Raw genomic sequence first — 21594 nt, forward strand, 5'->3', positions numbered from 1 at the left:
CTCAAGGCCTATCCTGCTCCATTTATTATGCAGCTGTTCACCCCTTCCCCCTCCCCAGGTTATCGTGAAGCCAACTGCAGACTTCTTATCATTTTATTCATAAATATTTTAGTATAAGATAATCCTCTTTTTAATAAGTTTATGAACTCAGGAATTAATGGAAAACAATACCAAAACAATAAATCTAACACCATAGTCATACCTAATCGCAGCATTTTAAATTCAGGTAACTTTGCTGAAGCACAAAGCTGATAGAAGATATGATAGTTTCTCTCCTCTTCTGCCTTTGAAATAAGAAGAGTTTTCAATTATAGCATTTTAACCTAAAACTCAGAAAATTCAATCATAAAATAAATTTAAGATTTTTTATTATTATTATTCATTTGAGAGAGAGAGAGACAGAGAGAGCACAAGCAGGGGGAGAGGCAGAGGGAGAGGGAGAAGCGGACTCCCCGCTGAGCTGGGAGCCCCCCGCCCCCGACACGGGGCTCAATCCCAGGACCTGAAGATCATGACCTGAGCTGAAGGCAGACGCTTAACCATCTGAGCCACCCAGGTGCCCCAAATTTTTTTAAGATTTATTTATTTGAGAGAGAGAGAAAGAGAGTGGGGGGAGGGGCAGAGGGAGAGAATCTCAAGCAGACTCCCCACTGAGCACAGACTAGGGGCTCCATCCCACAACCCGGAGATCATGACCTGAGCTGAAATCAAGCGTCAGATACAACCGACTGAGCCACCCAGGCACCCCCGTAAAATAAAATTTTATATTTAATTATCTCAGTGTAATAAGTTGTCCCTCCCTAAATTTCCTAATACAGGTTTATGATTATTAAATCTTATGATTTATTAGCTATGTGCATATATGTATGAATGTGTATCTGTTGGCCACATTCAACAAAAATTATCTGATAATGATGTTTTTTGAAGTAAAGAGCAGTTTGGTATATGCTATTGTCATAAGAGATCATTGCCTTTGGGGAAAACTAAAACCATGTTTTTGAAATATAGGTATCCCCTGCTTTTCTAAAGTTCGCACTACACCACTTCACTTTTGCAGAAGGCCTACATTACCATCTGTTTTACTAACCAAAAGAAACCCAAAGAGGAGTTTTTACAGAAAAGCGAAAACTAGTGTCTAGCGGTTATTTTGCAGCGAGCCACTAAAGAGGCAGCACTCCCAGCAGCAACCGTGGGACCGCCAGGCTCCTTCCCCGGGAACTACACTCAGCATCTCAGCGTCAAGCTGCCATAGCTTTGAACTCTGTCTGTGAGCATCTGTGCTTTATCTCGATTTAGTTTGTGCATCTGTTAGCAAGATGTGTCCTAAGGTATCAGAAAAGCCTAAGAGAGGTTATTTTTGGGGTCTGGGGATGCTCAGAAATTTTTCCATATAAATTAATGGTAATTTTTTTCTTCATTTTACACCATTTCAGCTTACAACAGGTTTCATAGGACCAATCTACTTTTGGAAAAGGGGGTAAACCTGTACTCAATATTTTCTCACAGTACCCTTCAGGTTCATGGTCTTCCTAACACTTGAAATGAAAAAGGATATTCTAGCTTTGCCATATGTCAGACCAGATCACTACTGGTTGTTTGTAAGAAATCCACAAATGCACTACATCATCTATATCATTTTAGTTTATACATTTTAACATCAATAAAACATTTTACAAAATGTATAATTTTAATATATGTATATATATTATACATGTATAGTTTTAATATAATTTCTTAGTATTTCCTAACAGTCTTTTTTCTACATACATACTTTAAAAATTCAACTGTAATATTACTGTTCATACAAAACTGAATCCTTATACTCTACAATCATATCCTTGAATTCTGCAGTGTATCCAGCTGACTAAAGCATAGCGTGGCCTCAAGGTCAGGTTTGATGCCCAAAAGGGGCTTTTGTCTGGTAAAGGAGATTTTTTAACCTTCATTATTCTATCTAAACAATATCATATTCTAAGAGAGGAGCAGGAAGACAAGAGGACAAGGAACTAGGTTCAAACTCTTAACTCACTGAAAACATAACCCAATGTCTTCCCTATCAACTAGGAAATATGAGAGTTAAGAGTAAACTAATAACACCTCTTGGGGCGCCTGCGTGGCGCAGTCAGTTAGGCGTCTGACTCTTGGTTTCGGCTTAGGTCATGATCTCAGGGTCAGGGGATAGAGCCCCATGTCAGCTTGTGCTCAGCACTGAATCTGCTTGGGATTTTCTCTCTCCCTCTGACCCTCCCCCTGCTCAGGTGCACACTCTCTCTCTGAAATAAATAAAAAAATAAAATCTTGAAAAAAAAATAGTACCTCTTTTTAACTAAGCTTTTCCTACAACCATCTGCAGGAAAAAATCAAAACCATTAAACCTAAACCAGTGCCCAGTCCCCCAGATTATTAGTCTAATGGGTATTGCCCTGCCTCTGACAGGTACCATTTTACAAATTTCAGCCCAAATGTGGTTTGTAGTAATACTGTCATAATATGCCCAAGAGTATCTGCAAATAAAATGCATACCAGCAAGCACGAGCTCTAGAATTATAGGGCAATCTAACACAAATACGTATGTGCACCTGCCCGGCTTACCTGGAATACCACTCTGGATTTCTCTAAAAGATAAGTTCTCATATTGGCACCAATGATTCGATATCTCTTATCAAAACCAATTTCAATATACTTCCCAAAACGGCTGCTATTATCATTCCTGGTTGTCTTAGCATTTCCAATGGACTAAGAAGGGGAAAAAATAGTATTTTAGAAGTACAGTTCATGACATGACATTTACAGAGTCTGTTCAGGGAAAGAAAGGACAGAGTGTAACACAACACTTTAAAACTGATCTTTTAAGAACTGAACCAATCCTCCCCCTGCAGGCACCAGTGTATGCTTTGCCCAAAGCACAACCACACAGATACCAACTAATAGTCCAGATCTGCCCTCTTACTCTCACACAAATTATCTTCAGAAACAGGAACCTGAGCGCAGTGGCTGGGAGGTTTTCACACCGTTTGTGGTATCAGAACACACTCATGCAGGTCAACAAAGAAAGAAATGGATGGGGCTGGGGGCTGCCAAAGCCCAAGCCCTCTTAGTTACACACTAGGGTTTGCATTTCCTGAAAATTTAGTCTGTTTTATGTAAATAAGCTGTTTAAGACAAATTAATATTTTCAAGGAAACGTTGCTCTGGTGTTGAGACTCTTTAGCTAGAAGTTTCTATCCTCTTATCCTGTGACAACAAAGGCCCAGTTGGACTGGTTATTAGCAGAATCTTAGGAATCACCCATTCAATTCAAAGCCATTTTCAGAAACCAGACACAGTAAAATTTGCCCTTGGGTTTTGATAGCTGTATCTAACTTGTAAAACATCTGCCATAGAATTCAGAGAATGTAACTTTCTGCTAAATTTTTAAAATAATTTTAAAAATTAAGATAATGTATGTATTACTTTCTGACTTAGGTAACATGCTTCTAGAAATTTTTCTTCCAAGGCAAAGCAAAAAACATGGTGTAGTTAGAGAAGCAAGTGTTCACATAATGCATGCATTAAATGTTTAATAAAATATTTTATATAAGATTACTATAATTTACTTGTGCAAAGCCTGAGATGATCAGGATTAGTAGATTGAAACCACAGCAGAGAGAAAGACATGAAAATGCTCTGGAGCGTTAAAAAAGCAATACAAATATAAGTGATGAAAACAGTAATTACACAGCCACAAAAAAATCAACACATCAGATTCTCTGATCAATCAAAGAAAGCACATTTCACTCTCTGAAATACGGGGCCGGTACTGTCCTATTTTGCTCTGGCAATGAGAACACTGTTATATTTCAGATTAACATTTTAAATGGAAAGAATGACAGAAAGCTGTCTTCCCAGCAAAGTAAGAGTGATCTAGTGTAGCCTAGGACAATTTAACAATGCATTTAACTTAGATATTCCCCTTTTTGATATGACAAAAAGTACAACAAAAAGTCTCCACATATTCTAATTATTTTTATTTTGTTTACAAAAGGAAATTAATGATAAATGCAGGATTTTCTTTCAACACAGATTATTCCATCAAAGAGCAGATGAAGAAGACGTAGTAATTGCGGCAGCGGCAGTAATAGTCACCAAGGGTTTACCAGGCACCGTCCCAAGCACCTTCCTGCCAGCAACTAAGCAAGCTTCTCCTCCCTCCCTGACCCCATCCCACCTTCCATATGCCATCTCCCTCCTATCAACTCAGAGTGTGAATCCGAGTGGCTGAGCTGCCCAAACAACACGACACCCTGTGAGAAGCAGCGGTGAGTAGGCCAGGGTTGAAACAGACCCCTCCCCTCTGCCTTTGAGTAAAACGTATTTAAACATAGAGCAAAGAATGGTAGAAGGAGTGAATGAAAGAGAAGTCTGAAGACCTGGGTATCAGACTAGGCCCTCCTACCAACTTGCCAACATTTAATCCTCTGAGGAGCAGTAGTGTCTCCAAGGGTAAACTGACTAGGATAGATGAGCTCTGGGGTCCTTTAAAAAACTAGAATTATATGATTACAAGCCTTGAACTTGATAAGGAAAGAAGGCTCTATATATCTATAAACAATACCTTTTGTCCATTCCACCTAATTCCTCCCTCTCCCTTATAATTACAGTATTTACAACAGGCTCCCTTGATGCTATTTTCATTTCAATTAGCAAGAAATTGTTAATGAAAAAAAGGTTTGTGGTCTTGATTTTACTATTGATTTCAGTGAAGTGTTGAGCGACTTATTCTTCTTTACTAAAAGGAGATGAAAATCTTTAACTATGGTTATTAATGTTGTAAAAGAACTATTAAGACCCACTATGACCACAAGAATCTTTCCCTGTCCCCATCTTAGGATGAAAATTTCCTGGAGGAAAAGGAGAAAAAGAAAACGTGATAAAATGAGCAAAAAAGAATCATTTATCTGTGCATCATTCATATTTTGAGGATGAGGAACTTGCTTTCTAAAGGATCGTGTGCAAATCCCAATAGGCACTAGGCTGTGATGTTAACTGTGTAGGATGCTCATTACCCAAGGAGGAGTTTCAGATCATGGAGACCCAGACATGCCATTCTTGACATCACAGTAAAGGACTCTGATACAGAAACACAGTCTTGAGACAGGTTTAAAGTTACAAACCTTCTAGGCCGCATACTCAGTATTTCATCTATGTCTTCTTCCTATAACTGCAAACCCTTTGTCACCTCTCTTTAGTCCCAGATTCCATTTTGATCTTTCAAATTGAGATGCCCTCATTTGTAGTCATTGAAAATTAGTTCTCTCTTTGCCAAATTTTCTTAATCCAAATTCCTATAGAAAAACTACATAAGAGGGTGCCTGGGTGGCTCAGTTGGTTAAGCGACTGCCTTCGGCTCAGGTCATGATCCTGGAGTCCCGGGATCAAGTCCTGAATCAGGCTCCCTGCTCAGCTGGGGGTCTGCTTCTCCCTCTGACCCTCTTCCCTCTCGTGCTCTCTGTCTCTCATTCTCTCTCTCAAATAAATAAATAAATAAATCTTTAGAAAAGAAAAAGAAAAACTACATAACAATATAGAAGGGAATAGCTAAGCATAACTGATGCCTTTATCTTTTTTTGTTCATCCCAGCAAATAAAATAAATTCCTTATAACTACGTATTAAAAACTAAGGTCTATGGGGGCGCCTGGGTGGCTCAGTTTTAAGTGTCTGCCTTCAGCTCAGGTCATGATCCCAGTCCTGGGATCGAGCCCCGCATCAGGCTCCCTGCTCAGCAGGAAGCCTTCTTCTCCCTCTCCCACTCCCCCTGCTTGTGTTCCCTCTCTCGCTGTCTCTCTCTCTCTCTGTCAAATAAATAAATAAAATCTTTAAAAAAAAATTAAAAAAACAAACAAACTAGGATCTATGGCCATTTTAATCTCTCCTACTAACACAATGCAAATCTGTATTGTAGAAAAAACAATGTAGCATTTTTTGAATGCTAATATAGAAGGTCATAAAATATTCTAGACATATTCTAGAAGGTTCACTCCAGACTTACATTATTATATGGTCCAGCCTAGAAGAGCTGGGATTCCCTGATGCCATCAAAATCTAGACTGGGATATTCTAACATTAGGGACTAAGAATGAATTAAACTACTGCCAAATATACAGAATTTGTTGTTGTGACCAAAAATAGTCAAACTAATGGTAGGAAGCAAAGCAAAGCCCTGTTTGTTTTCTGACCCAAAACCAAAAACTGGCTCTACGGATTGTATCTCCCCAATATTAACAATGGCATCCCGCACTGTATCTGTAGCTTAAATTCTTTCAAAATCTTAACACTTGCTTAAAATCTTTACTAGTCTTTTTGGCACACACCTCTGTTCCCCCCGGCGCCCCATCTGTGCTACTTCAGAAAACTCCTCCAGTTCTCTCTGCACAGTGCACCTGGCCCAGGCAGCCCTGTAACTCCCCCAGCACATCCTGTCCTCTTGGTCCCAAGGACAGAGGTCCTCCCGCTCTGGAGGGCAGCCCTGCAGGCCAGGGGGCACAACATTCTGTTCTCAAGTGTCACACACGGCACTGCAAACCAGGCACAATTACCTCTGGACTGATTATTGCAAAAACCACTTGTACCACAGGTGCACCAGGCCAGTTCTAAACTCCGTCTGTGTTTGGGTGACAAATAAGGCTTGACAAAGGAAAAAAAACAGGAATAAAAAATGCTGACTCAAATTTTTAATAAGAAAGGCTTGTTTCTCCCTGTCCAAAATAATTTCTATTAGTAATGAGAATTACTTTTTTCCATTTAATGGGACTACTTACAAAAATGTGACTTTCCTAAAATCATTTTAATAGGTAATTCTCTAGTTACAAATTCTGAAATACTCAAATTCTCACACAAACAGGTCCACTTTCTTTGCCATGAGCATTTCTGCTTTGTATACTATTTTACTTTTGAAAGGACATCCTTTTGTAGTTCTTCCTTTCTCAGGAATTTATAGCTACCGAATTTCTTTCTCTAACCTAAAGCTGTGTGATGTGCTTCACAGAAACAAGAAGAAAAGTGTTTACAAGATCATGATTTAAGCCTATAGTTCAAATCTGGAAAAAAAAAAAGAAACTTACAGCTAAACTTTCTATACTAAGTATAGAAAATGAAATGTGGGCAAAGGAATGATAAAATTCATCATACTTGGGTATAGTGAATCCCTATGAACTCAGAAATGGGGGGAAATGAGGAACATACTTCTAGTACAAGGAACAATAGATATGAGTTGATTAACTAGGAGAATAGAGATTTAGAAAATGAGGTACCACTGTCAGTTATTTAGAGGCAACAGCTCAATGGTAGATTAAAAATGCAGGATTATGGAATAAAGTAGATACTTCTCAAATCGCTTTACTCAAATGGCTACCTTACTAACTTTTTACTTTTCATAGATCTCTTCTTACTAATACGTGGAAAAGTATTTTCTTACTTTTAGCGGCTGGGAGAGCCCAGACTTTCTGACATGTGCTGTTTCAGTAAGTTTTTGAGCAGGTTTCTTAAGAGAATATAGTAAGAAGGCCAAGGCGGCTCCTATCTTACCTCCATGATGGGGTTGGAGGCCAAGACCTTTTCCTCAACATTGGCTTCACTGGCAGAACCACTCACAGTTGCAAAGTATCGCATGGCATACTTAGCTGAGACTGTTTTTCCTGCCCCAGACTCTCCACTTACGATGATGGACTGATTTCGTTCATCTCTGTAAAACAAAGAAGAGTAACTAACAGTGCTGCCCACTCCTGAATGTGACAACCATTCTTTCTTCTGTGTTCTCATCAGTGAGCCATGGTGAATTTCTTCTGGTTCATACATGCAGCAATGTGGGAAGGAACATAAGAATGATATTTCCTATAAAAATAACTACTTACAAACTAGCAATGAACAGAGAGGGAGAAGATGATATCAAGCATCAAATTAGACAGCGTCACATCTAAGGATGAATCTGTAATAGAGGGTCTCTGAATTTTTTTGTGTACAGATCTCGAACACATTATTTAATTTCTAGATAATAATTCTGGTATATTACAGTGCTGCTGTCAACCACCTCAGAAGAGAAAGCAGCCACAGCAAGGGAATTTGAAAGAAAATCCTATTTAATTAAAATTAGAAATTGTCGGGGCACCTGGGTGGCTCAGTCGTTGGGCAACTGCCTTTGGCTCAGGTCATGATCCCAGGGTCCTGGGATCGAGCCCCGCATTGGGCTCCCGGCTCAGCGGGAAGACTGCTTCTCCCTCTCCCACTACCCCCTGCATGTGTTCCCTCTCTCGCTGTGTTTCTCTCTGTCAAATAAATAAATAAAATCTTTTTTTTTTTTTTTTTTAAGATTTTATTTATTTATTTGAGAGAGAGAGAATGAGAGACAGAGAGCATGAGAGGGAAGAGGGTCAGAGGGAGAAGCAGACTCCCTGCCGAGCAGGGAGCCCGATGCGGGACTCGATCCCAAGACTCCAGGATCATGACCTGAGCCGAAGGCAGTCGCTTAACCAACTGAGCCACCCAGGCGCCCAATAAATAAAATCTTAAAAAAAGAAAATTAGAAGTTAAAAGTCCAAAAAGTCATGTCTTCCACAAACTGAAAGATAACTGAAGGTATCCTCCTTAGCGGAGAAGAAATAGGTCATTTACTTGTTGGCTGACGTGTTCAAATATGTCAGAACTCAAAGACTATCTACTATTCCATCTCTAATTCATTCACACAATGACTCAAAAACTCTAAATGATACACCTGTTCACAAGATTATCATTTCTTTGAGGATTAAGACCGAAATCATGTTTATCTTTAATATCCAGCACCTAGTGCAGAGCCTGACACATCACAAATGCTCAATAAATGTGTATTGCTTACAAGTAAACAGAACTTCAATGAGCAACCTAGCCTAAGAATAAATCTGCTTTTTTTTAAAAGATTTTATTTACTTATTTGAGAGAGAGAGATCACTAGAGAGACAGAGCAAGCACAAGTGGGGGGGCAGAGGGAGAGGGAGAAGCAGGCTCCCCGCTTGAAAAATACAGTGGGAGTAGAGCAACCTGTTCTGACACTCTGACTCTCATATTGTGGGGAAAATCAGGAGGACCTGGGTGACACACTAAAGAATGTTTAAATTTTATAGTACAAGCTTGCACGTAATCCTTGTTTTTATGAAACATCATTGAGTCTCATACTCACCATCTCATTTTCTTTTTATTTGAATTTCTAGACAGAACTGGACACACCCATTGCCTCTGTTCATTCATAGCTGACTAAAACATAAATCATCTAATAAAACAGTTCTCATTGTGGTGCCAGTGTCCTTTCTTTTAGTCGTTTAAAATGTCCTCAGAATTCACCTTTTTCTATACATTCATTAATCAAGGTACAGTACCAACAGTTTTTGGGTTGTCTTCTACAATATGATTAGAAAAATGATCTCTTCCCAATTCCTGCATGATCAGTTGTCACCACCCCTGTGTGACAGCAGTCCTTCCAACAGCAAACGAGGTGGGGAGGCTTCCACTAGTCTGGTGAAAATATTAATGGGAACTGCTATTTAAACTGTACTGTATTTGAAAGGTTATTTCAAGTCTTCATATCAAAATGTTGTATCAAAAAGTCTAAAAATTCATATAGCTCTTTCCTATAATATAGGGAAGAAGAAAAATATTAAAGGCAATAAGATCAAGGCTTGTTCAAATGAATCAGAAATTTGTACAACTATGTACATATGTACACTGACATCAAGCACATGCCATATACATTTTCTTTTCCAGGATTTAGGATCCTGGATCCATACGATCAATGGTTTTTAAATTTTTTAAAGGACTTTATTATTCTTTTTATTATTCTTATTATTCTGACTTTTTGGCAGAGTCTTCCCTTTTTTCCCAAGCTTAGTAGACCATTCCAATATATAAATAAGCACCACTCTTCCATCATATAAAAGCTCCTCTGAATCAAGGCTTTAATCCTAGATTTGTCATTTACCAGCTACACAGCTTTGAGCAATTGCAAGACCTCTCTGGTTCACAGCTTTTTCATCCTTAAGATTAAATAGTACCCAAAGTCCTTCTGAAATTCTAAAGTACTATAATCTAAAAGTCTAACTCTGGAGTTGTTTTTCAGATATTGGATGAACTATAACTTGCAATCTAAGCCAGGGTAAACTCTTGGGACCAAAGACAATTGGAAAAGGATAGGCCTACAGATACTCAGATGGTCTTGAGTGGCCATATTTAAAATGGGGAACATTTCTTCTCTGGAGGACCCCTAAATTTGAGATGACCAAAATCAATAAAGGGCTACGAAGAGTAAAAATGTAAAATAATCAATTCACCTGCTTTTAAATTAAATGCAGGAAGTATTAAAGTACCTTTATAAAATAGGTACAATAAAGTCTTTAAAATGTTTTTCAGTTCTATGTGGCTATAGGAAGAAATGCCAAAAAGAGAAAATAAGAGCAGAGATAGGTAGAAATGGGAAGCCAAGCAAAGACAGAGATGAGAGAAGGGTAACAGATAATAAAGACACACAAAAGGAAAAACAAGAAGGGTATGACAGAGATGAGGGGAAAACAGACAAAAACATCAGGGATAAAAATTTTATGGTTCACACTTGCTTATCCCATACACAAAAATAAACCCAAAATGGATTAAAGAACTAAATGTGAGACCTGAAACCATAAAATTCCTAGAAGAAAACATAGGCAATAATCCCTTTGACATCAGCCGTAAAAACATTTTTCTAGATATGTCTCCTTTGGCAGGGGAAACAAAAGCAAAATTAAACTATTTTTATTTATCAAAATAAAAAGCTTTTACACAACAAAACAAAAAAGACAACCAACTGAATGAAGTGATTTGCAAATGATATATCCAATAAGGAGTTAATATCGAAACTATTTAAAGAACTTACACAACTCAACACCAAAGAACCCCAAATAATCCAATTTAAAAATGGGCAGAATCCATGAATAGACATTTTTTCAAAGAAGATATTCAGATGGTCAACAGACACATGAAAAAAAGATGCTTATCATCACTCATGATCAGGGAAATGTAAATCAAAACTATAATGAGGCATCATCTCATACCTGTCAGAATGGCTAAAATCAAAACCACAGGAAATAAGTGTTGGCAAGGATGTGGAGGAAAAGGAACACTTGTGCACTGTTAGTGTGAATCCAAGCTGGTGCAGCCACTGTGGAAAACAGTATGGAGGTTCCTCAAAAAGTTAAAAATAGAATTACCCTATGATCCAGTAATTCCACTACTGGGTATTTAGCCAAAGAAAATGAAAACACTAATTTGAAGAGAAAGAGAGAGAGAGGGAGAGAGGGAGATTCACTCCTATGTTTACTGTAGCATTATTTACAATAGCCAAGATATGGAAGCAACCCAAATGTCCATCCACAGATGAATGAATAAAGATGTGGTATATATACACAATGGAATGTTACTCAGCCATAAAAAAGAATGAGATCTTGCCATTTGTAACAACATGGATGGACCTAGAAGGCATAATGCTAAGTGAAATAAGTCAATCAGAGAAAGACAAATACCATGATTTCATTCACAGGTGCAATTTAAGAAACAAAATAAATGAACAAAGGAAAAAGACAAACAGAAAAACAGACTTTTTTTTCAAGATTTTATTTATTTATTTGACAGAGACACAGCGAGAGAGGGAACACAAGTAGGGGGAGTGGGAGAGGGAGAAGCAGGCTTCCCGCTGAGTGGGGAGGCCAATGCAGGGCTCAATCCCAGGACCCCCGGATCATGACCCGAGCCGAAGGCAGACGCTTAACGACTGAGCCACCCAGGCCCCCAGACTTTTAAATACAGAGAACAAACTGGTGGTTACCAAGGGGGAAGTGGGTGGGGGGATGGATGAAATAAGTGAAGGGGATTAAGAGTACACTTATCATGATGAGCAATGAGTAATGTATAGAATTGTTGAGTCATTTTATTGTAAACCTAAAACTAATCTAACACTGTATGTTAATTATACTTGAAATAAAAAAATAAAAATTTTTAAAAATTTTATGGTTCAAGGCGAATACCAGAGTCTACCCTCTTCTATTCATTGGAGCTGTGAGCTTTATATGGTTACATATATATAAATAATAATTTATTGTTCTTTGAAATTTTGCTTATCTGATCAGCCAGTATTTATAACCTTTCAAGTGTTCTTGTCCGTACATTACAAGAAAGTTTTTTCTATTTTTGGGATGTAGATATCACTTCAAAAGCCTGATAAAACCACGTTAAAGAACAGAAATTCTCCACTCTTCATCAAGGACAGATCAATCTGGACAGTCTTAAGGACGCACGAAACAAAGATTTATGATTTCTGGTTTGGCCAATTCTCTCAAGGACCTCTACAGTAATCCTAAATACCTGGGTACTGGGTGCCTTTGGAGGTAAGCTCTTCTGACCTGTTTTATCAATGTTGATTCCAGAGGCTCTAATATGAACTAAAAGCCTCACCTAAAAATACTGCTTCGTTCATTTATTCAACAAACATGTAATGAGCAGTCACAATGTGCCAATCATTTTATGCAGATAAAAGACTCTGGGGTCATAGCCTATTGAGAGAGATTCCAAGTATAGTTAAAATGGAGTGAAGTGATTGCTTCACTCCATTTTAAAAAGGAGGTCTACCCAGGATACTACCCAGGATGGAATTGGTAGGATACGTGAGAAGGGGATGTCAGGAAATGCTTTCTTGAAAAGGTGATGCTTTCATTGACTTTTACATGATGATTAGGCGAAAACTAGATGTATGGGAAGAATGCAATGGGAATGAAACTATGTAGAGGTGCCTGAAACCTCAGGAAAAGGTTTCAAGAACAGAATATTAAAGAACAGAATATCCACTCTGGGTTGATGAAAGACAGGAGTTACACTTTAGTCCATTTTCCTTCTTTGGTCCTCAGTACTTCTATCTATTCAGTCTATCTGTATCTATTTGGTCTGTCCAGCCCTTTCTTGTATCTACTCAGTTTTCACTTTGCATCAGGTATATTCTTTTATAGATTTTCCTTCTGAACTGTACCCTTTAAAAAATGTAATCTCGGGGCACCTGGGTGGCTCAGTCAGTGAAGCGCCTGCCTTTAGCTCAGGTCATGATCCCAGGATCCTGGGATCGAGCCCTGCATTGGGCTCCCTGCTCAGCGGGGAGCCTGCTTCTCCCTCTGCCGCTCCCCCTGCTTATGCTCTCTCTTTCTCTCTGTCAAATAAATAAATAAAATCTTAAAAAAAGTAAAAAATAAAAAAATAAAAAATGTAATCTCTCTAGTTCATCATGGTCATACTGAATACTATTCATATCTTCTAAGACCATCAACTTATTCTCTGCAAATTTAATGAGCATACTTTTCATTCACATCCTGATCATTCATGACTAAACTAAGTAAAGCCAACCTCAGACCTGATTCATGTGGAACACAATTTAATCTTTCCACCCATGTTGATATTGACTCTCTGATAACCACTGGGTGTTGCCGTTTACCTTGGTTAAGTGTACAAGCACCTACATCTAATTTTTAGCTTATAAGTGAACATGTTTGCATGAAACAAAATCTAGAGTTTTACTTTTTTGCAGGCAATCAACCTAATTGTTTCTCCCTTGTTAAAAAGAGAAAATATTAAGTTCATGTGATATAAGGCTTTCTTCCAGAGCCTTGTTTTTACTGTGATGACTTAAAGATGTGGCTTCACTTGAGACTCTAATCCCTATCTCTCTTGTTAAGAGGTGTTAAGTTTTTCTACACCATTATCACTCATCAAAATCAGCTGCTATGCTCTGTGTTTTCATGATTTCCGCTTTTGATCAATCTCAAGATATTTTTTTAGTTTTTATTTTAATTTCAGTTAGTTAACACAGTGTTATATTAGTTTCAGGTGTATGATAGAGTGATTCAACAATTCCATACATCACCTGGTGCTCATCACAAGTGCACTCCTTCATCCCCAGCACCTATTTCACCCAACCCCCCCACCCACCTCCCCTCTGGTAACCATCCATTTGTTCTCTATAGTTAAAGAGTCTGTTTCTTGCTTTGTCTGTCTGTCTCTCTCTTATTTTTTTCCCTTTGCCTGTTTGTTTTGTTTCTTAAATTCCACATATGAGTGAAAGCATATGGCAATTGTCTTTCTCTGGTTTATTTCGCTTAGCATTAGACTCTCTAGCTCCATCCATTCAAGAAGAAAAGATTTAAATTCTAAAGTTGACATTAGACAATTAGTTCACAATGACAATATTTAGTATTTTTTTGAAGTTAAATATTTCCTATTAAAAAATGTGCAGGCAGACTGGTGAAAGCTGTGCTTTAGAGAGGCAGAGAGACTATTCAGGAAATGAAAAGAAGTGTTCCCTAGAGATACATGCTAAGGTCATTCAGTTCCTACTGAGGAACCATTCACATGACTATAAGATCCTCTCAGGTCAAACTGACTTCTCTGTTCATTAATATAAAGATGCCATAACAGAAATACCCAGTTACATATGTTTATAACTTTTACAGACTTATATTTACTGTATTTTATTCCTTCTACAACCTTATGGGGTAGCTAGTACCCACTAAGTGCCAAATTCATATTTAAAGAATCCTGAAGAGGGTGCCTGGGTGGCTCAGTTGGTTAAGCGACTGCCTTCAGCTCAGGTCATGATCCTGGAGTCCCGGGATCGAGTCCCACATCAGGTTCCCTGCTTAGCAGGGAGTCTGCTTCTCCCTCTGACACTCCCCCCTCCTGTGCTCTCTATTTCTCTCTCTCTCATTCTCTCTCTCAAATAAATAAATAAATAAAAATCTAAAAAATAAAAAAATAAAAAAAAAATAAAGAATCCTGAAGAGCAATCATATACCAGGCACTGAGGTAGTCTCAAAGAAAAACCTGGGTGGGATCATGGAAAATAAATAAAACTCAGGCAGATAAAGGAGCACAGAGAAGGATATTCTAGACTGAATAAAACGTGCATAAACACAAGTATGCAATGTTAATTTGAAGGAATATATGTGTTAGAATAGGGGAGCGTAGTTGAAAGTAAGAAAATGAAATGACAAAGAAGAAAAGCTTTGGGGGCGCCTGGGTGGCTCAGTTGGTTAAGCGACTGCCTTCGGCTCAGGTCATGATCCTGAAGTCCCGGGATCGAGTCCCGCATCGGGCTACCTGCTCAGCAGGGAGTCTGCTTCTCCCTCTCCCGCTCCCCCCTCTTGTGCTCTCTCTCTCACTCTCTCTCGAATAAATAAAATCTTTAAAAAAAAAAAAAAAAAAAGAAGAAAAGCTTTGGAGTCTCAAAGTGAGAACCACATGTCAGCTCCCAGATGCTATTTATTAGCATGACAGCCTGAACAAGTTATTTTCCTCAGTTTCCTCACCTGTAAAGCAGGGGTGCGATGTCTGCTCCCAGGGATGTAATGAAGATTAGAGGTAACACGCCTGACACCATGCTTATACCCAGCAAGCATCTAAACATGGTAGCTATTAATGTAAGTTAATCCACCTTTATATATCATACATAAAATTCCTCGTCAGGTAGCACATATTACTTCAAGTCTATTTGCAAAAATGGGATACTTGGTACCACGGGGCAGCCGAGTCACTGCTGGTAACAGGGGAGATTTTATCATCTATAACAGCCAGCAGGCCAATGAGCTTCAGGACAGTGAAGAATTCAGAGACTGCCCAGCCAAATGAAAGAAGGAGCCACCCTCAGAAAAGGCCTGGCAATAAACGGTCAAGAGTAATATACCAGATGACAGGCTAAAGTGGATGAAAAGAGAATGCAGACGTAAGACTCCATAATGATGAAGACTATGATGACAGTAACAGCCTATATTTAAATACTTAGCATTTTTAAAATGGTGTATTTTTAAAATCTTTATTGAAGTATAGCTGACCTACAATGTTACGTTAGTTTCAGGTGTACAACATAGTGACTCAGTAAGTCTCTATGTTATGCTGTTCAGAGTGCCTTTATGTTTATCTATCTAGTATAATTTTTACTTTGAAGTAAGCACGACAGGTATTATTTCCTTGTTAGGGAAAATAGTAATATAGAGAGGTTAGATGGCTTATCCAAGGTTAGAGCAGAGCTCTATGAATGACGTCACATACCACATCTCCTGGTTTCCAAGAAGTCTATACCATGTTCCTTCTGCTTTGCTACACAGCTCCTTACCATAGTCTGCTCTCCACTAGGAAGAGCAACATGCTTATTAATTAGTCTCCATGAAACAGAAAGGTAACAAATGTATACCACAGAACACTACAAGTGTCAAGGTAAACCATCCGGTGAAACTGTTCCATTTTATAGGTAATAAAACTGAGACCAAGGCAGACAAGGAGATTTAAACTTATATAGTTATTTACTGATGCAGCTGCAATTAGTACAGATATCGTTTTTATTATACCAAGGTTATACATATAAGTATCTAATTTATTTCAAGAAAACCCATAAATGAAACTTAGTCAAAAAAATTTATTTACCAGTCACAATGGGGAAAAAAATACACCAAATTAAGTAATCAATATTACCTGGTTTTAAGGAAACAAAAGAAAAAAAGTTTATGTTTTAAGGAAAACGATGCTGTCATTTAGTTGTCAAAGAGCAGTCAGTTCAGCCTGAGAAAAGACTGGCATAAATGGGACACAGGAATATGAGAAGAAAAACAGACACAGCAGCCCACTGACATTTTCTCTTGTGTAAGTCAACAGGACTATTAAAAGTAAGAGGCCTGACTATGAAGGTGTTCCATGAGGGCACTGCTCTCTGTAAGGGGCATGCTTAGAAAGGAGTCCTGAGTCAAGGATCCTAGTTATGGCTACTGTCATTGGACATAAGCCTCCTGGGGAAGAATCACTTCTGTCAGCTTTGCTTGGAGGATAGGTATCTAAAATGAAACCCCAACCCTTCCTCCCGCCACACTCCCACCCCACAAATACAACCTGCTCTTCTTGCAATGTCCTTCACCTCACTAAATGGCAACCCCCAACTTTCAGGTGCTCAGACCGAACACCTTGCCACCATCCCTGACTCCTCTTTTTCTCTCATACCCTCACATAAGCAAGGCTTTGTCCATTCTTTCTTAAAATACATCCAGAATCCATCCATTTACTTTTACCTTCTCCATTAATATCTTATTTAACTAGATTATCATTATTTCTTGCTTGGATCAATACAAAGACCTCCTAACTTGTCTTCTGGATTCTACCCTTGTCCCACTACCAACTGTTCTTTTAATTTTTGCTTTTGTTTTCTTTTTTTTTTTTCCCAAATCAGTATAGCTTTTTTTTTTTTTTTTAAAGATTTTATTTATTTATTCATGAGAGACAGAGGCAGAGGGAGAAGCAGGCTCCCTGCGGAGCAGGGAGCCCGATGCGGGACTCGATCCCAGGACCCTGGGATCACGACCTGAGCCGAAGGCAGACGCTCAACCGACTGAGCCACCCAGGCATCCCCCAAATCAGTATAGCTTTTATTGCATCTTTAAAATATCACAAATAAGTCTGAAAAATCATCCGGCATCTTGCTGTTTCTGTAGATGGACAACTCAGATCTTATTCAGCAGCCTGCTGAACTGTTCCTTTTTCAGAAACATAGATACCATCCAAAAATTTTCTGATATCCTTGTTTTTAACAGTTGTGGCTTGCTGAATCAAAGCAGCTGAGTTCGATACAAGTTCAATGTCATTTCCTTCAAGAATTAACTCATCTTTTTGGGCTTGAGATATAGAACAAGCAACACCTGGCCTCATCCGAACCCTGCAGAGGTACTTCTCACCCAAGAAATTTCGGATTTCAACAAGAGAACCATTCTCCTGAATAACAATGTTGATGGGGAAGTGAGCATACACAGACCTCATCTTGTAACGGGAGCCCAGTGTAATGCCCTTGGTCATGTCCTGTACGTGACTACAGACAGTGCGAACAGTAGCCAGCTCTTTTCTATTTCCCCACCATTTGTCAACTTGGAGCCTCTTCTTTTTCTTTCCAAGAAGACTGAGTTCTACATTGATGTGATTAAAGTCCCTTTGCAGGGTTCCTCTGGGTCCCTTCACAGTAACTGTGTGTCCCTTCAGAGTGATGTTGACATTTTCTGGAATGGCGACAGTCTGATTGCTGAGAATGGTCTTCATTCTCGCAGGAGATGTGGCAAAGAAGCTTTGCTTTTGTTTTCTAACTAGTTTTGATATTATTTCAAACTTATGGAAAATTGCAAAACTAGTAAAATGAACTCCCATATATGCTTTACTCAGATTCACCAATTGTTTATAGGTTTTGCCTGTTTATTTTATTAACTTCTCTTTTTCTCTTATTTTAATATTTTCTGAAATATTTAAGAGTGGGTTACAGACACGATGCCTCCTATATAATTTAGAGTACTGTATTTCCTCAGAACAGTGACATGCTTTTACGTATCTACAATAATCAAAATCATGAAATGTAACATTGATATATTAGTATTATTTAGTCCACAGTCTATATTCCAATTTTATCAACCATCCAGCAATGTTCCCTACGTAGTTACCTTCCCTCCCCGTCATCAAGGATTCAATTCAGAATATTCATTGACTTAATTGGCATATATCTTTCATCTCCTTTAATCATAAACAGATACTCACAGCCTTTCTTTGACTTTTCTGATCTTCATAATTTTGAAGAGTTTATATATTTTGTAGATTGCCCCTCATTTTCAGTTTTTCTGGTGTTTCCTCCTGATTAGATTCAGGATATGCATTTTTGGCAGCAATCTATGGTCGATTTTTATCATAGCTGCAAGATCAGGCCATTCCTCTGCTCAAAACTCACACCCAGAGAAGAAGTCAAATTTGCTACGATACCCCACATGGCCTTGTACTGTCCTTGCAGTTGGTGATCTCCCTGCCTGGAATATTCTTCCCCAGAAATGTGAATGACTTGCTTTATCCTTCCTTCATGTTATTACTCAAAAGACAGCTTTATTTTTTATGGAGTTAGATAAGTTGATGCAAAAGTCTGTATGGAAAAACAAACATCTAAGGATAGCCAGGAAAATAATGAAAAGGACAAACTGTGAGAGGGTTTAATGATACCAAACATTTAAAAATATTATAAAGGGGTGCCTGGGTGGCTCAGTCGATTAAGTGTCAGATACTTGATCTCAGCTCAGGTCTTAATCTCAGGGTCGTGATTTCAAGCCCCACATTGGGCTCCACACTGGGCAATGGAGCCTACTTTAAAAAAAAAATACTATAAAGCCATTATATTTAAAACAATGTGGTACTAGGACATGAATAGACAAAGGGAGGTGAAAAGAACAGAGACAAGAAGTTAATCCAAAAACATGAGAAAACGGGGTGCCTGGGTGGCTCAGTCGTTAAGCGTCTGCCTTCGGCTCGGGTCGTGATCCCGGGGTCCTGGGATCGAGCCCCGCATCGGGCTCCCTGCTGGGCGGGAAGCCTGCTTCTCCCTCTCCCACTCCCCCTGCTTGTGTTCCCTTTCTCCCTGTGTCTCTCTCTGTCAAATAAATAATATCTTTAAAAAAAAAAAAAAGAGAAAACCTAGGATATGCTAAATGGCATCTAAAAGAACTGGGGCAAAATGGGTTTCTTAATAAGTGATGCTGGGATAAGGAGGTAGCCATTTGGAAAAAAGATAAATTTAGATCCATATCTCATATCATACAAAAGAATAAACTTCAATGGAATCAGGGATCTAAAAGTATATTATAAAACAATACAAGACTAGAAGAAAACATGGATGAATTTCTCTTTTATCCTGGTATAGGGAAAGGTTTTTAACAATGACTCAAAATCCAGAGTAACTAAAAAAAAGACTGATTATTTTGCAGGGGAAAAAAAACATATAAACAAAATCAAAACAAAACTTATAAATGGGGGTGCGGGGATATTTGCTTATATACCACAGGCAAAGGGCCAATATTCCTAACATATTTTTTAAAACTCTTAAAGGACGTCTGGGTGGCTCAGTCGTCAAGCGTCTGCCTTCAACTCAGGTCATGATCCCAGGGTCCTGGGGTCGAGCTCCGCATCGGGCTCCCTGCTCGGTGGGAAGCCTGCTTCTCCCTCTCCCACTCCCCCTGCTTGTGTTCCCTCTCTCACTGTGTCTCTTTCTGTCAAATAAATAAAATCTTAAAAAAAAAAAAGAAAGAAAGAAAGAAACTTAAAAAATATAAATAAAAAAATAAAACTCTTAAAATTGAGGATCAAAGGACTGAAAACACAATAGAAAAATTGAAACAGACATGAGTGGACAGTTCACCACATAAACAAAGAGACTAATGCATTAATAAAATGGCTCTAAAACATATGAAAAGATGTTCAAACTCACTCATATTTAAAGAAATACAAATGAAAACAACACTGAGATATCATTGGATAGTGAAAAACTAAAAAGACTACACATTTTTTTGTTGATGAGGCTATGGGAAAGCAAGGACTCTTGAACATTTTTGGCAGAAATACAAACCAGTGCAACTCTTCTAGAAGGAATTTGGCAATACCTACAAAACTACATTTACACCTACCTTTTGACCTAGCAATGCCACTTTTAGCAACTTACCTGAAGCTACATTTCTTAAAATACAGAAATACATATATACAAGGTTATGCACTATAGCATTGTTTATAATTGCAGAATGATGAAAACAATCTGAAGGACCATATATGGGAAAGTGGTTGAATAAACTAATAAAGTGGGTAAGACAAGAACTAACCTAAGTAACTTTGGAAATCAGAACTTTAACTATATTCTATAAGGCTAGAGACAAAATGAATTGGACACAAATATTGTGCTTGAGTGGTAAATTTGCTTTTCACAGGGTTGCGGGTTAATATTTCTTAAACTACTTTTTGAGTATTCTAGGATTCAGCAAAGAAGTAAATATATTGTGGATAATAAGAGCCAAGTTTCTCAAGACCAAAAAAAGAAGGAAAAGAAGGAAAAAGAGAATACAAAAATTAAATCTGTGGTGTTGAACTGGAATTGGATGTATCAATATGAACTCATGTTTTTTAAAATATATAGAGATAGACATTAAAATAGACATAGATGTGTGTGTGTGTATGGAAAGATGTGCAACTGTCTCATATTTAGAGAAAGGCAAATCAAAACAAAACTGGGATACCATTTCTCACCTGTCAGTATGGTGAAATTTTAAAAGTATGACAACACATTCTGTTGGTGAGGCTAGGGGAAACATATATTTCCTAGCCCTGTGTACTGGGCTTAGAGATGATGCCCCAGTCGTAATGAGCACGCCTAGCAGACAGATCTTCCCAAAAAGGAACCAGGGCTCCTTGAAGAAATGGCTAATTCCAGGACTGGGGCAAGGAAATTAGAAAATGAGCCACGTGGTGCTAGAAAGTAAGGAAATGATCAAAAAACAATGGAGGACTGTTGAAAGGACACTTGAAAGGGCTCCCAAGGGCCAACTCTGAGAGAGTTTGAACAAAATAAATAATAATAGTAATGGAGAATAATCCACAGAATAAAATAAATATCCATGAGTCCATATTGATACAAATAAACACTAAGTAAATACTAAATGGGGGGAAAGGAATAGCTCTTCCTTAAGAGTAGAATTCCTATT

At 38.3% G+C, this 21594-nt stretch overlaps 2 protein-coding genes across 4 annotated transcripts in view; both read right to left on the reverse strand.

The window, feature by feature from the left end:
- The window catches only part of MYO5A (myosin VA), a 196808-nt gene that overhangs the window by 101725 nt on the left and 73489 nt on the right, over positions 1-21594 (reverse strand). For all 3 annotated transcript variants that reach the window (XM_032417787.1, XM_032417786.1, XM_032417788.1), the window contains exons 5-7: positions 7565-7721; positions 2593-2736; positions 203-284 (exon numbers count right to left, since the gene is read on the reverse strand). In XM_032417787.1, the coding sequence (XP_032273678.1) occupies positions 203-284; positions 2593-2736; positions 7565-7721 (383 nt within the window). The remainder of the gene's footprint in view (positions 1-202; positions 285-2592; positions 2737-7564; positions 7722-21594) is intronic.
- On the reverse strand, positions 17461-19126 carry LOC116640651 (60S ribosomal protein L9-like). The gene has a single exon (XM_032417789.1). The coding sequence runs from the start codon at positions 18242-18244 to the stop codon at positions 17561-17563; it is 684 nt and encodes a 227-aa protein (XP_032273680.1). The 5' UTR covers positions 18245-19126; the 3' UTR covers positions 17461-17560.

Source organism: Phoca vitulina, unplaced genomic scaffold (genome assembly GCF_004348235.1).
Source record: "Phoca vitulina isolate PV1807 unplaced genomic scaffold, GSC_HSeal_1.0 scaffold20, whole genome shotgun sequence".
Taxonomy (NCBI): Eukaryota; Metazoa; Chordata; class Mammalia; order Carnivora; family Phocidae; genus Phoca; species Phoca vitulina.